The sequence below is a fragment of the Scomber japonicus genome, chromosome 13 (genome assembly GCF_027409825.1).
Source record: "Scomber japonicus isolate fScoJap1 chromosome 13, fScoJap1.pri, whole genome shotgun sequence".
NCBI lineage: Eukaryota > Metazoa > Chordata > Actinopteri > Scombriformes > Scombridae > Scomber > Scomber japonicus.
In genome coordinates this window covers 24871482-24885186 of record NC_070590.1, presented here as the reverse complement: position 1 = coordinate 24885186, position 13705 = coordinate 24871482, and the positions used below count along the sequence as shown (strand labels likewise).

Here is a 13705-nt window from a genome sequence, read left to right as displayed (position 1 = left end):
TTTAGTAAGTACAAGTCAATCAAACTTCTTGATTTCTTGATTTGAAACAGTTTGTCTGCATGTACAAGCACATCTTGCCAGGAGACGCTGTTTTCTATTAACACCTGATTGGAGCAATGGAGTGATGATCAACTGTAGCCTATCGGGCTCTTATCATCACCAGTGACTGCCAAAAGGCTGAAAAATGTTTAACTGGTTTTACAGCACACCGACACATACTCACACACATGCACAGTCAGAGCAAAGGGGGAAACGGTCTACGGTTGCGCTTCCATGTGCCCGATTATTTCTCCAAAAATAACAGCACAGTATAACAGGCTCAGACGGCGTATGATATTTCCAGCCAATGACTAACAGCTAATCTTATCAGAGTCCACCCATGGAGTGTTTGGAAAGTTCAACACCAACAATAAATCACAAGCATGAAAAAATATGGTCACATCAAACACCGGCGTCACGTAGAACCCTGTCTGTGGAGGCCGGGCTGAAAAATTACAGGGGTGAAAAAAGAAAAGAAAAAGGAGGACAGGGGAATCCATTTCCTGTGAATCCGGTCTAATTCCTGAGGTCATTTCCTGGAAACGGTCATAACAACCTCAGTAAAGACAAACAAGTAGGAGACTGGATAGGATGTTTGACTGCACTTTACTGAGGACCACTCTTTCACCCTCTATTGTCTATGTTGTTGGGTAGTTTAATGTGACCCAGACATTTTGGCAGTTCTTAACACCACCACTCAGAGGGTAGTTTAGTCTTTCATTTCCTCATCTATCCAACTGTCTTCAAATCTCTTAACTGATATGATAAGTGTACTGTGTCTGTTTTTTTTAACAAAAATAAGTTACATAACCATTCATCACTATTATTTTTTACTCTGAAACAAAATTGAAGTGACATGCTTTATATTCATTATCTTAACCTAATGCTACAGCATCAACCACACTTCTCCTTTCCTCAGCATCTTCTTGATAACTGCGTGCCATTCTGAATGCAGGAGCTAGAAAACAGCTCAGACACATGCTGTTAAGCACTGTACTGTATATAACGATAAACCTCAAGTGGCTCCCGCGCTGCATCCGACGGTACATTCATCTTTTATTACTTGGCTTTGTTTGTTTTCTCCCTGTGGCCCTTTTTCTGATTGAATGAACTGAAAAGCCGGGAGAATTGAGCTTAATAATACCTCCAACTCCCACACCCCCACGCCACATCTCCAGAAAGCCTCCCACCCTCCTTTTAAGCTTCTCACAGCCAATTGTAAGTTCTGCTTTTCTTTTCTGCAGAGTGCCTGAGCTCTTTGTGTGACTGCGTCAGGGAAAAAAAAGAAGCATGCAGGGTGAGCCTGAGCTTTTTCTATGTGAGGATTATTTCAATGATCTATGCTAATTCTCCTGATTCCTTGTGCACCTTTTGACTACAGGGCAGGCTCTAGTTAGATGAAATGACTGTGATTTTTAATGTCAACACTGAGCTATAACACCCACAGAATAGTCTCTTAAGCATATGTATCTCCCAGAATAGATCATATAGCAGGTGTCTGCTTCCTGAGTGCAGGATCTGTCTGCCTCTTACCTTCCCAGGGGGATGGCCAGGTAGAAGACGGAAAGCATCATGGTGCGGCTGTTATTAGTGAACAGGTCTCCTATGATGGTGGGAGAGATGGAGGAGTAGCTGGACTCGCCGATGCCCACCAGTCCCCTGGAGAGTACAAACAGCCAATAGTACTGCAGAGAGAGAGAGAGAAAGAAAGAGAGAAAAAGAGAAAGAGAACCTGTGAGTTTTTTACGATCAAGCGCTGCAGGACACTTTTTGTCGCAGCATGGACATTTTTTTTCCGTTTTCCACCCTGACTTTTCATTAAATTACTGTCATTATCATTAAATACAATCAGGCTTGCAAAGCACATACTGTACAAGATATAGTTACTAGCATTCAGCCTCTAAAGTTAGCTGATTCAGCGTCAAAGTGTGCTTGTGTGGGTTCTGACACATGTCTAAAAATCAGGGGTGGATACTCCTAAAGCTCATATGTAAGGCTAAACAATGGATTATCACACATGTGAAACACAATTACATTTTCACAATTATATGGCTTTTTATTAATGAGAAGCGATGAGTTCCACAAGTTCAATCCCACAATGTTGTTTTGTCGCAAAACACACACACACACACACACATACACACACACAGGCTATAAACTGTAGCTTTGAGCTGTGCTTAAACGTTCAGATTTTTCAAGATAGTTGCAGTTATCTTGATCAACCATCAAATCTCACTTAATGTAATTATAAAATAATATCTTAATATGTTTGAATCCTTTTAGCTATATTAAATTACCTTGGCCTATTATCTTCTATTACAGGCAATCAACTGATAAATAAAATGATGACTACTTTAAAGGCTTTTATTGGGGCTTGCACGCTGGCACCTGCGTAGGCTGAGGGATTGTTAACTGTTTCCATGGCAACCACAACTCATTGGATACAGACTCCTGTGTCTGCCTGTGATGCTACAAAGAAATCTGGTTCTCCCGCACACTGTAATGACGCAAAATGCAAATATTGGCCACATGTTTGTTTATTGTAGGTTAGTCCCATGATTAAATAGACTGGTGCAACTTACTCATAATGCAGTTAACACACATTAATGGTAACATATAGTCATTTGTAGTTTTCATCCATGTCAGCTTTTCTTATTTACACCTTAAACATTTGCAAGCACATTGTGGACCTTAATAATGTGAGTGTGTGTGTGTGTGTGTGTGTGTGTGTGTGTGTGTGTGTGTGTGTGTGTGTGTGTGTGTGTGTGTGTGTGTGTGTGTGTGTGTGTGTGCGTGTGTCTGTGTATGTGTGATAAGGTTACAGGCCCGTTGTGTTTGTGAGCTGTAAAAAGAGATTAATGAAGCTGCTGTAGGTAGCAAAGGAAGAGCTATGACAGTGACCTCGGAGCTGACCTGAGCTCACAGCCGTCACTCTAGGCTTCATGCTGTTGGATGAGACTTTGTGTCACAAGGTCGTACACACAGCCATCAAACATCCCCTGGAGACTATACCACACACACACACACAGACACACACACACACACACACACACACACACACACACAAACACACCTCACTGTAAGATAACACTCAAAGGAGGCATCCCACAACTATCTTTACTGTGGCATTCGCCTGTATTATTTTCAGTGATATGTGTTTACCTTAAACTGTGTTTTTTACCAGCTTTAGGTTTTGAATTATACTCTGCTTTCACTGATGTATACAAGTATCATTGTGTGTGTTACATTGTTTTTGAGCGATTTACAGCTCTAGTCTATTTTCTTCTTTTAATGGCCCCTCGTTTAGTGGGATCATGATGGTAGCTCTCCTTCTGTGTGTGGTCAACAGACTGTCATCGGCATCTGGAACAGGAGTGCTACCAGCAATGACAACAACAAGAAAAACTCCAAATAGCGACGCCAGGAAAGCGCCACAAAAATGAGGTTTAGGCACTGTAAAAGCAGATTGAAGAGTAGGAAGAGATAAAAGAGAATAAAGAGGTTTTGGACTGTTTTGAACCTATTTTCTCACAGTTTTAAGAAATATCTCTGAATATGAATCATGACAATTGACCGCTCTGTGTTTTTCCAAAATATCCAGAAGCAGAGTTTTAATTCAGCATGATCTATCAGCTTAACAAAAAACATTTGGCAACATCCTGAACAGTCGTAAAAGATTTAGAAAAAGTGCTCTTAGCACTTAATGTTTTTCACAATTTATAGCACAGAGTGTCTCCCTTAATGCACAGAACGAAATGATATCCACGTAATGAGACACAGGATGCTTGACATTAATTATGGAGAGAAATGGCACATTGGACTATTATCTGCTCTTGCATAATTTCAACTTTTAGATAATATCATTTCCTTCAGTGCATTCTTCAAGGAGATACTTCATACTAAAAATGCTGTAATTTACAACCCACTTCACCTCTGCCTGCGTCATCCACTTTTACTAACTTAAATGATTTCTTACAGTGTTTTTTACAATGTTTTTCACAGGTCAGCAGCTGCTAGATTCATTCTATCTTTTGAATGCAATTTGAATAGTGAGAGTATAGTTTTATTCCTATTATGTTTAAACTAAGGCTGTACTATGAGTTACTACCACTAACAAACTTGACATTTGATAGACTGGGGCTGTACCTCTACTAATATCATAACAGCTGACTGACACAGTTTGAGGTACAGTATCGCTCCAACATTTAGTGGTGGTAATTATAAAATATTACCGTGATAAAGGTGAAAATGGTCATAAAATTGATAAATTGTCATAAAAAAGTGGATTATCTTATTACAACATTAGCAGTTATTACCCTTTTCTCACCCTCTTTATATTTATGAGATAAGACTGAATGCATGAGTCTTGCTTTCCACTGGATAAAATTATAAATAGAGATGAACTTGGAGATAGAAGAAAATAAATTCCATATTCCATTTTTTGGTGCACTGTTAAGGAACAGTGAGCCACAGTCCACTGCTTATTTGTTTCAAATTTCAAGTGGCCTACAATCGTAATGGTGATAATCTTTGGTAGTCACGCAGATAAAAGTGAGAGATTTCACTTCATGACAGCTGTACATATCTGTTACGTAAGATGTGAATTCTGCATCCGCTGCAAATCCTTCCAAAATGCCCCAGAGTGTCTTAAATGTGTAATGATAGGACTCACTTGTAAGTGGCTATTAAAATTTCATTACAAGCATGTCTTTCATCTCTCATGGCGACAGCGCTGTAGAGCTGTTACGTAAGAGCCATTTACTCTTGTCCTGTTTGATTGGCGCAGTCAGGAACATGTCTTGAGGGTGGAGTTAAAGTTTGAGGCGAAGGACTGCGGGCGCTGCGGATCCCCTTTTACGTCTCCTCAACAGCCATCAGTGGCATTTGTGGCATTTGTCAGAGGGGAAGAAGCCCTTAGCCATAAGCTGCCTGAATGCATTTCACGCGTAGGCGAATGACTGCCATGTTGTCTCCTAGAGGACGAGTCTATGGGGGTTTAAGCCAAAGGAACGCCCTCCTGAGACCATCAACGCACACATCTCTGAGCTGTCATTCCCCTCTACAGCTCTGGGCTGAAGAGCCTCAGCAGAGGACTGGCTTACTAACTCACTGGAGACACGACACAGTGCAACCTCGTGACGTTGCTCTGCAGATATGCCATGCGCCACAAAAATTGAACTAGCCTAGCTTTTAATGCGGTATATCCCTGCCAGTCGAGGGACTTGAGATTGTCAGGTTGTTAGATTTTTTAATGCAACTGTCCATCAGGATGGATTGGCGTACACACACACCCACGCATATACATACTGTACAGAGCCTTTTACTGTGATGGCTACTCTCAGCGGGACACCCTTCCCCCATGTCATCACTCCGCAGAATAATGTCATAGCTTAATGCATTGTTTAAGCACAGGGGCTTTTAGAGATATCAAATCGAAATCCAGTTGTCATGGGGCAGTGGAATGTCAGAGTCTTATCTGCTTCAGCGTTGTAATTGAGACAACTCGGAGGCATGGGCCTTCATTAGTTGATTGTGTGGTAGCCAGCAAAAGAGAGAGAGAGAGAGAGAGAGAGAGAGAGAGAGAGAGAGAGAGAGACATAAAGAATGCCTACAAAGCAAAGGCAAGGCGGGTGTCTGACTTAACAAGCGTGTCATTTCATTTCACTAGCCTTAACATCAAGCATATCCACATCATAACATCATAATTAGCTCGCCAGTGGAGACCATATCACAGGCACGACAGCCTAATAGAATAACATTTACACTTGTGCCACGAGTTTTCTACAGCTGTAGAGATGCCGTACCTCTCTGCTGATGAAGGAGCTCGACAGTGTAACAATGGACCAGAAGAAAATGCCACAGCTCAGGATGACCTTTCTGTTGAAGCGGTCGCCCAGGTAACCGAAGATGGGAGCTGCCACCATGAAGCTGCAGATGAAGACTGTGTGGAAGGAAAAAAAAAGAGAGAGAGAAAGGAGAAAACGTTACTTTTGGTGGTAGAAAATGATTGAACTCTTTTACAGTATTGTGTTAGTTCATCACACTTTGCTGGAAAGATCCTTGAATTCCTAATGCACTAAGCCAAGTATTTCAGCTCACAGCCATTTATTAAGCCGCAGCTCCGTCCAGATCAACTGTGTGATACCAGCCGGGGAAAGAGACACAGTGAAGGACTGCCAGAGGACACCTCCATTCAACTCCAACCAATTAGGATTACATTACACTTCACTTACTCTTACTACAAGAAACCTGACAAAGAATATTAAATACAGATGATACAGTGACTGGGGAAAGGTGGTGCGGGTCGTAAAGGATTCAATTTGTGAAAAGAGAGGAGAGGAGAGGGAGTTGTGCAAACATAACGTTACAGTTTGGAAAATGGCCCGACACAGAAGCTCTTAAAAGAGACAGAGGGAGAGAAAAGAGACCTAGATAGTCTCATATGTCAGTTTGTTTAGATCCAACTAATCTAAAATGTGGTGGAGGGAAAAACAAGTCAGTAGTAAAACATGTCCGGGACAATTGGAAGCAATATATCACACACCAGCACTGATTTCTTTCACACTGTATTCTAGAGAGAGGACCCGCAGTGGCTGCCTGGCCATAAATAATTCCTCCATCTTAATTTCTTACAACTGAACTTATGTCCTGGTGAAAGGAACACGAGCGCTTTAAAATGTGTTCCCCCTAATTGCACCACTGCTGACTGGACAGCTATGCCTCATTCTCGGAGCTTATAGTCAATATTTATGAGGAGGACCAACCCAAACAGACCTGAATTTTTAATGCTCTCCAACTGAGTTTTGTGTCTTTTTTTGCAGAGGAGAAAGGGCCGAGATGTTACTCTTGACAGCGACGAGGGGAGCTGGGGAGGCAGGCTGGAGTGTTTTGACACATCATCAGCATAAACATACAGAAGAGGAAGGGAGGAGAGGAGATGAGAGGGAAAAGAGAAGAGGAGGAGGAGGGGGAGGAGAGGAGAGGAGAGGAGAGGAGAGGGGGGTGTTATATAAGTCATCGCAGTCCCACAGCTGCTGAAGCCAACCAACAGGATAAGGGACAGAAATCAGATTATAACATGACTAGTTGTGGATGAAATGTGATGTTATTGTATTATAATAAGGAAAACATGTCCTTTTATGACCCTATTTTGGGAAAAGAGTAAAATGATAAAGTTATAATGACTTTACTGCAGGTATTCACATGAGCTCTCTTTGTGCAGCTAGTTAAGTCCACTATGCACTGCAGTATGTGTAACAATCACTGCATGTTTTGATTGAAAATGGCTTGAAATTGACACAAAAGGGGGAAAAACCTGCAAAAACTAAGCAGCAACATTCACATAAAACACATCAAATAGAATAAAAGTTCTGACAGAATTTCAGATGAAGTTCTTCTGTCAGTACTCATTCTTCTAAAGCTGCATTCAACCAGTAGAGATCATGACTGTACAGTACTACTAGTTCATTTCAAAGCTCCTGATGTTCAGCCTGAGAATGAAAGTAGATATACTGATATGTAGTGCAGTCAGGGTGCCAATGATTCATGCATTTATGTGATATTCAATTCATTATTTTAGCATGACAATTAAAAATTAAAGTCAAAGTTATAACTCTTGCCCTCTGTTATTTCAGTATTATATCACAGAAAAATGCCTCCATTGATTTGATGAATCTTTGCATTTCATGTTTGATGCAGGTTTGCTTTAGAAAAGATTCACAACTCAATTAAATGATTATGTCTAAAGACAGGAATGAATATTATAATAATACATGAATGGGTACTGGCTAAACAATGGAATACCTCCATCTTGGTAAAATGCAGGTGTTATTCTGTGTGACCTCACTATGTCATTTTAAGAGAAAAAAACCCCATATCACACAAAGTGAAACGTAATTTAAAATCTAATTTAAAACTCATTTGCACTATTACTACGTTTCGCAGGTGCTAGCATTACCCTCCACCTCGTAATCTCACTCCTCTCTCTCACTGTCTCTCTCTCTCTCTCATTTTGCCTGCATTTCCCTCCTTCTCGCTCTCTTTCTGCAGCCTCCATCATGAGCATTTATGTGGCTAAGTGCTGCAGGTCTATTGTGTAATGTTAAATGACTCTGATGACTGCTCTGTGCAGGTCTGGCTCTAAAGAGCTTTACCAACTCGCCCTGCAGCCACAGCACTGCTGGAGAAACCCATGCACACACACACACACACACACACACACACACACACACACACACACACACACACACACACATAGAGAAAGGGGTGTTCTGCAGTGCACGCTATAGATAAGACCGGGGAGAGGTCCACAATCATCCACCTCCAGCTGGGCCATGTGCGTTTTAAAAGCCAGGGGCCACAAATACATATCCTCACATCATTAACTGGCCTATTTTAAGTCATTAGTGGGACCACACATCACCTTCTCTCTGTGTGTCTTTATTTTATGTTATTTTGTGATTTTGTTGATAAGCTGCGGTGTTTTCTAATGGTTAATTACCACCTTTTGGCAGTGTCAGCACATGGGAATGAAGTCGGGTCTTGACTTTGTGTTCACAGTTATTTAGTGTTAACCTTGCTGCTGCTGAGTGAGGGGAAAGGAGCCTCGTGTTTATACGGGTCTAATATCGTGTATGCTTGCTGTGTGTTTAGCTTCAGTGTAAGCAAAGACTAGGAGATATCAGCAACTCCTTGGTACAAAAATGTAATCCAAACAAATATCTGTGATACCATTTTAAAAGAGACACAATTTGGATCCATCATTCATTTCGACTGAGCAACTCAACAGAGCAAGTGTACCGTGACTGTCAGATAAACATTTTCTCATGCAGCTGCTTTGAGCTCTCCCAGAATAATATGATGATGAATTACTGCAACACTTGAGTTGCAAACAGATGCTTCATTTACTTGACAAGAGACAAAGAGGAATTTTAGAAGTTTGTTATTTTATGAAAAAAACAAACCGTCACAGAATAACAGAATCAGGGTGCATTAGATTATATATTTCTGCATTTTATTTCATCATATTCTTTCCAATCTGGGTCGGCAATGACAAGGTTGTCTGCGACGTAATTTATACTGTTGATCAACAAGAGACTGAAGTATTTGAAATGTTCACAGTGTCAATGAGACATATCTCCAGCTTTGCACAACACAATATACAACATAATATGGATTCACAAAGGAGACATATCCATTCTTTTCATTGTGCTAAAATAAACAGGAGGCTGTCATGGTGTCATTTTTATATAATTAATCCTGTGTTACACTAAACACATTAGTGCACATATAAACAGAGGGATAATCTGCATTATATACTAAAACCCATAGCGACAGTGAGACGGGATGCACTTATAACCTTTTAGAGAGGCTCATGTGCTCCCAGGAAATACTCTGTCACAACAAAGACTGTCTATGAAACGATCACACTGTTCCCGTGTCAGTCTTCATCAAAAGCTGCAAACCTACAGGGGCTCACATTAAGAAATCTGTCATGCTTGAAAACAATGATTTCCTCCCTCCAGCACATCTCACTTAGACAAATATGGAATGATCTTTTTTAAAAAAAAATAAACTAAAGCTCAGACCCTCGCTCATTGTCACATCATATTATTTGAGTTTTAATAAGCACCATCTGCAGAAGACTGAACATTAAGCGCACAATCTGCAATGCAGACCCATTCTTTGGATTGATTAACAAGAACGGACACATTGATGAGAAAATAAATGTGTTCAGTCTATTTCAAGACAATACAGGGAGGACAAACAAACCATGACTAACAATAAGTCTCCACCGAACTAAGGCCACACCCAAATTCTCAGTGCAGGCAGTGTGAATTACAAGCACTGATGGCAAAAGTTCAATTGATTCATAACTCAATCTGCAGAGAATGTGTGTATAATTACGTGCTCTTAAATGGTCTTGTTGAACAGGCAGTTGACTAAAGGTTTGATTGGCATACAGTAAACAGCTCTTGAATATCAAACATGTATAAAATGTTGCCTGTCCACACAAGTCACATTCCTCAGCTGACCGCCATTGTTTCTATGTTTATTCTTGTTTATGCAGTGGAACACCACGATTCTGCATGTTTGTGTGATCTCCAAGTGCCACCGGAGATAAGCCCTGACAAGTTACCAAAGATGGTGATCTCTCATTAAATAAAGCTTGTACAGTGTGTGACAGGAGAGTCCAAAACAGCGATGAGTTGATGTCTGGAGCGGACACCGCAGATAAACAGTGTGGAAGTTTACACTGTGGACCAAAGGGAAGGAAAAGTTTTCACAACCTCATTTATAGAACAATGCTCAGCTTTGACTACTTTTTCAGACCCTCCTTTATTTAAAACTGTTTTCCATGCTGTATTTCTGTAAGTTTGCTTTGTTGGTCTATTCTGTACACACAACATCCAAGTCTGTCCATCGTGGGAGAGAGTTCCTTCCTCTACTGCTTTCTTCCTATTTTGAGGTAGTTTTTCCTTAATTCCAGGGTCTTGGGACAGAGGATGTGCTGTGCAGATTGTAAAGCCCCCTGAGATGAACTTGTGATTCGTGATAATAGGCTTGAATAGACTCAAACTGCATTTTCAGTGGTTTTTTCACCTTTCACAACTGAGCCTCTTCTGTTTGAGGCAGAATTTCACATTTGACTGATTAATTGAGATTTCCACAGAAAGCAGCACAATAATACAGTGATAAAACAGTGATATCTTTCTTTCTAACAGATAAGACTTTTAAAGAATCTTTTATCTGAATTATTCATTGTTGATGTGCAATCACAGTAAGTTACATACCATAGACATTTATCTCCAAGGGAAGTGACTCAACCTTAGATTCAAAAGCAACTTCAACAAGCCTTACAGCATCAGCTCTGCCTGACATCCTGCCTTTATCATCAGGCTTATGTAACATTTGCCCCATTATTAGCTTAAAAAACACAGATTCCTTTCCTTTTAAAACCATTGTTCACCTCATACCTCCCTCCCTCAATGAGTAATTGTCAATTCCACACCGGTGGCAGTAAAGAATTAACGGCAAGGACTTGTGCAACTAAATTATTATGTGTACTTGTAACAATGACGCACAAATCCAAGCAGTGAATATGGAGACGATTCATTATAACCATACCAAGTCATTTTAAGTGTTACCTCATCTGACAGCAGAGAACCCTTTGAGATGTGTCTAGTAGAAGTGGGTTTGTATTTTAAAGCCTCTATAGAATAGATGAATTAATTATTATTTCTCATTATATATATTTCATTTTCTCTCAGCAGGGCTTAAAGCGAAACAAAAAATCTCTTGAACTCTCTGTGTACTTCTGACAGAATAGATAACAGCAGTCTGATTAACTACATTTTTTCCCACGTAGAGCACACTGAATTCTAATGTCAGTCATACATGTGTCTCACGTAGGAGTGCCGATCCTCTTCCGAATGTTATTGAAATCGCAAATAAGATGCTGTGCATATTTCTCACAGTCTGTAAGAAAGCAAATTACATCAATTACCAAAAGACACAGGACATTCCATGACACAACAAAGGCTGTGAATACAATAACAGGTAGAGACACTTGGAGTTCGGTATCTAGGTGCAACATTACTGTTTAGCTATATAGTGAAAGACACAGGTGAGTCACACTGAGCTTGTCCGATGGTTACCTCGCTCATACGTCACAACAGAAAAGTCAAATGTGTGATCAGTAAGCTAAAACACTGACCAACAGCTCTGTGATATTTACAACCGTCTCATTTTCAAGTGGTGCAACTCTTCACCTTTTACTAATGATGGATTTTCATTTAACAATAAGCCATTACGTCTGCAGTAATAAACAATACGGCGAATGTCAGTGAGTCCTGGCTTCATCATTTATCGTTTTATTAACATCACCATCCTAATTTATTCTCCTTAACATTAGTGGAACCTTATGAACCTCTTTGCACTTCATCAAATAAGTTGCATGGTGAATAGGTACCCAAGTCCTTTTTAAAAAATATATATCTTTAAAGTATCATCCTCTAAAAATGTATTTAAATTGGCGTCTTCTTCATGCTTCAGTTAGGTAGTCTGATGTTAGAAAGTTCTGTGTGCAAGACTGTGAAATGACTAAAATGGAAGTATTTAAAGAGAGTTTCACAGCATATGAGTTACCCTAAACATCAGTGTGTTCAGTAGAGCCTGTCAGCTTGCTGTTTGCTGCAAAAAGAAAATAATGACACTGAATATAACTCTACTCAGAAAGTGAACACAATGGATTAAGCTGCTTGCTACTACCCCCACTGGGAGACTCCTCACACAAACACACACACACACACTATTCCTGCCACACACAAAGAGGGAGACTACAAACATTGAACATCCAGCTCTTGCTTTGATTGGCCAGTAGAACAACAATACCTCTTGGGATGACTCATCCTGTATGATTCAATGCCACTGTGAATAGATCATGAGGAGGAGATGCAGACGCACGTATGTTTATACAGTATGAATGTGTGTACGTGTATATGTGATTGATATTCACTGAACCTGTGCTGATGCATTTCCCTATGAAACACTAGTTTCCCCCTGAAGAGAGCACCTGTGAGGCTCTGCTGCATCTGGCTGAGGGATGGAAAAAAGCTGAGCAGCCCATTTGATCCTTTTTTAAAATTTGTTTTCCACAGAAAGGCTTCATGGCACTTGTCTGGTTGTATGTGTGATGATTTACATTTCTGTTGAAGGTGGTTGGTTTAGTGTGACAATGTAGAACTGAAAGTGTGGAAAGGAATAAAAAAATACATTATGGCACAAATGCAGATACACACATCAAGTATAATGCTGCTTTCAAGTGCTGCCTATAAACCCTCATCTCAGAGCAGACCTTTGAAGAAAATATGATTAGTCACAGATTTGAGTGCTCCTCCTGGCTAATAAAATCAGCTTTTTATTTAATATAGAAATCAAGAGGCACAGAGTTGCTTCTGTTCTGCAGGAGCAAAAAAAATAGGAGAAACTATTTCAGGCTCACTTTTGATTCTTAAGGTTATTGAAAATGAAAATGCATCGCAACTACAAAGCTTAACAGAGACAAAATAGCAATGTCAAACATTACTTGTCGCCTGCATGCGTTGCAAAAGCAGTATGTATAGTAATAAATCATATCATCATGTTCTTTACCCCCCTAAAAGCCAGAGCTCAACAGATCACATTTCAGATAAATTCCTGCGATCCTGTCCTCTTTCTTTTTCAGGGTGTGCAATTTGGGTATTTCCCACAGTAACTGAAGGCACTGTCATCCTTACAGCTGTTAAACCTGACAGTCAGGACAGACAGTCTAACCGGAGGGACAGCAGTTCGAGGAATCTGAATGTCCGTCAGCTGCCAGAGACAGAATTAGAGGAATAGGAGAAGCACATCCTATCTGCAGGTCAGTACATGTCTGCAGGCTAGGCGTTGTCATTCATTGCCATTTACAGCGATGCCTGAGTGCCACTTTGTGACCTGTTCTCTGTGGATGAGGTGTGTATCTAGGTGTCAGGGCTCATCACATAGCAAACACGTCCATAAATACAGACCGTCTTTTTTTTTCGGTGCCTGTTGACTCTCCTCCACCTTTGTGCCTCTGCTTTTCCAGTCATTACGAGGTTATCAGCCTGCTGCAACTGGAGGCGTTTGTATGAAGAGTAAACTA

The 13705-nt window shown here is 40.4% G+C and overlaps 1 protein-coding gene across 1 annotated transcript in view; it reads right to left on the bottom strand.

The window, feature by feature from the left end:
• The window catches only part of spns2 (SPNS lysolipid transporter 2, sphingosine-1-phosphate), a 68673-nt gene that overhangs the window by 27962 nt on the left and 27006 nt on the right, over positions 1-13705 (bottom strand). The window contains exons 3-4 of the mRNA XM_053331791.1: positions 5844-5980; positions 1573-1724 (exon numbers count right to left, since the gene is read on the bottom strand). Of these exons, the coding sequence (XP_053187766.1) occupies positions 1573-1724; positions 5844-5980 (289 nt within the window). The remainder of the gene's footprint in view (positions 1-1572; positions 1725-5843; positions 5981-13705) is intronic.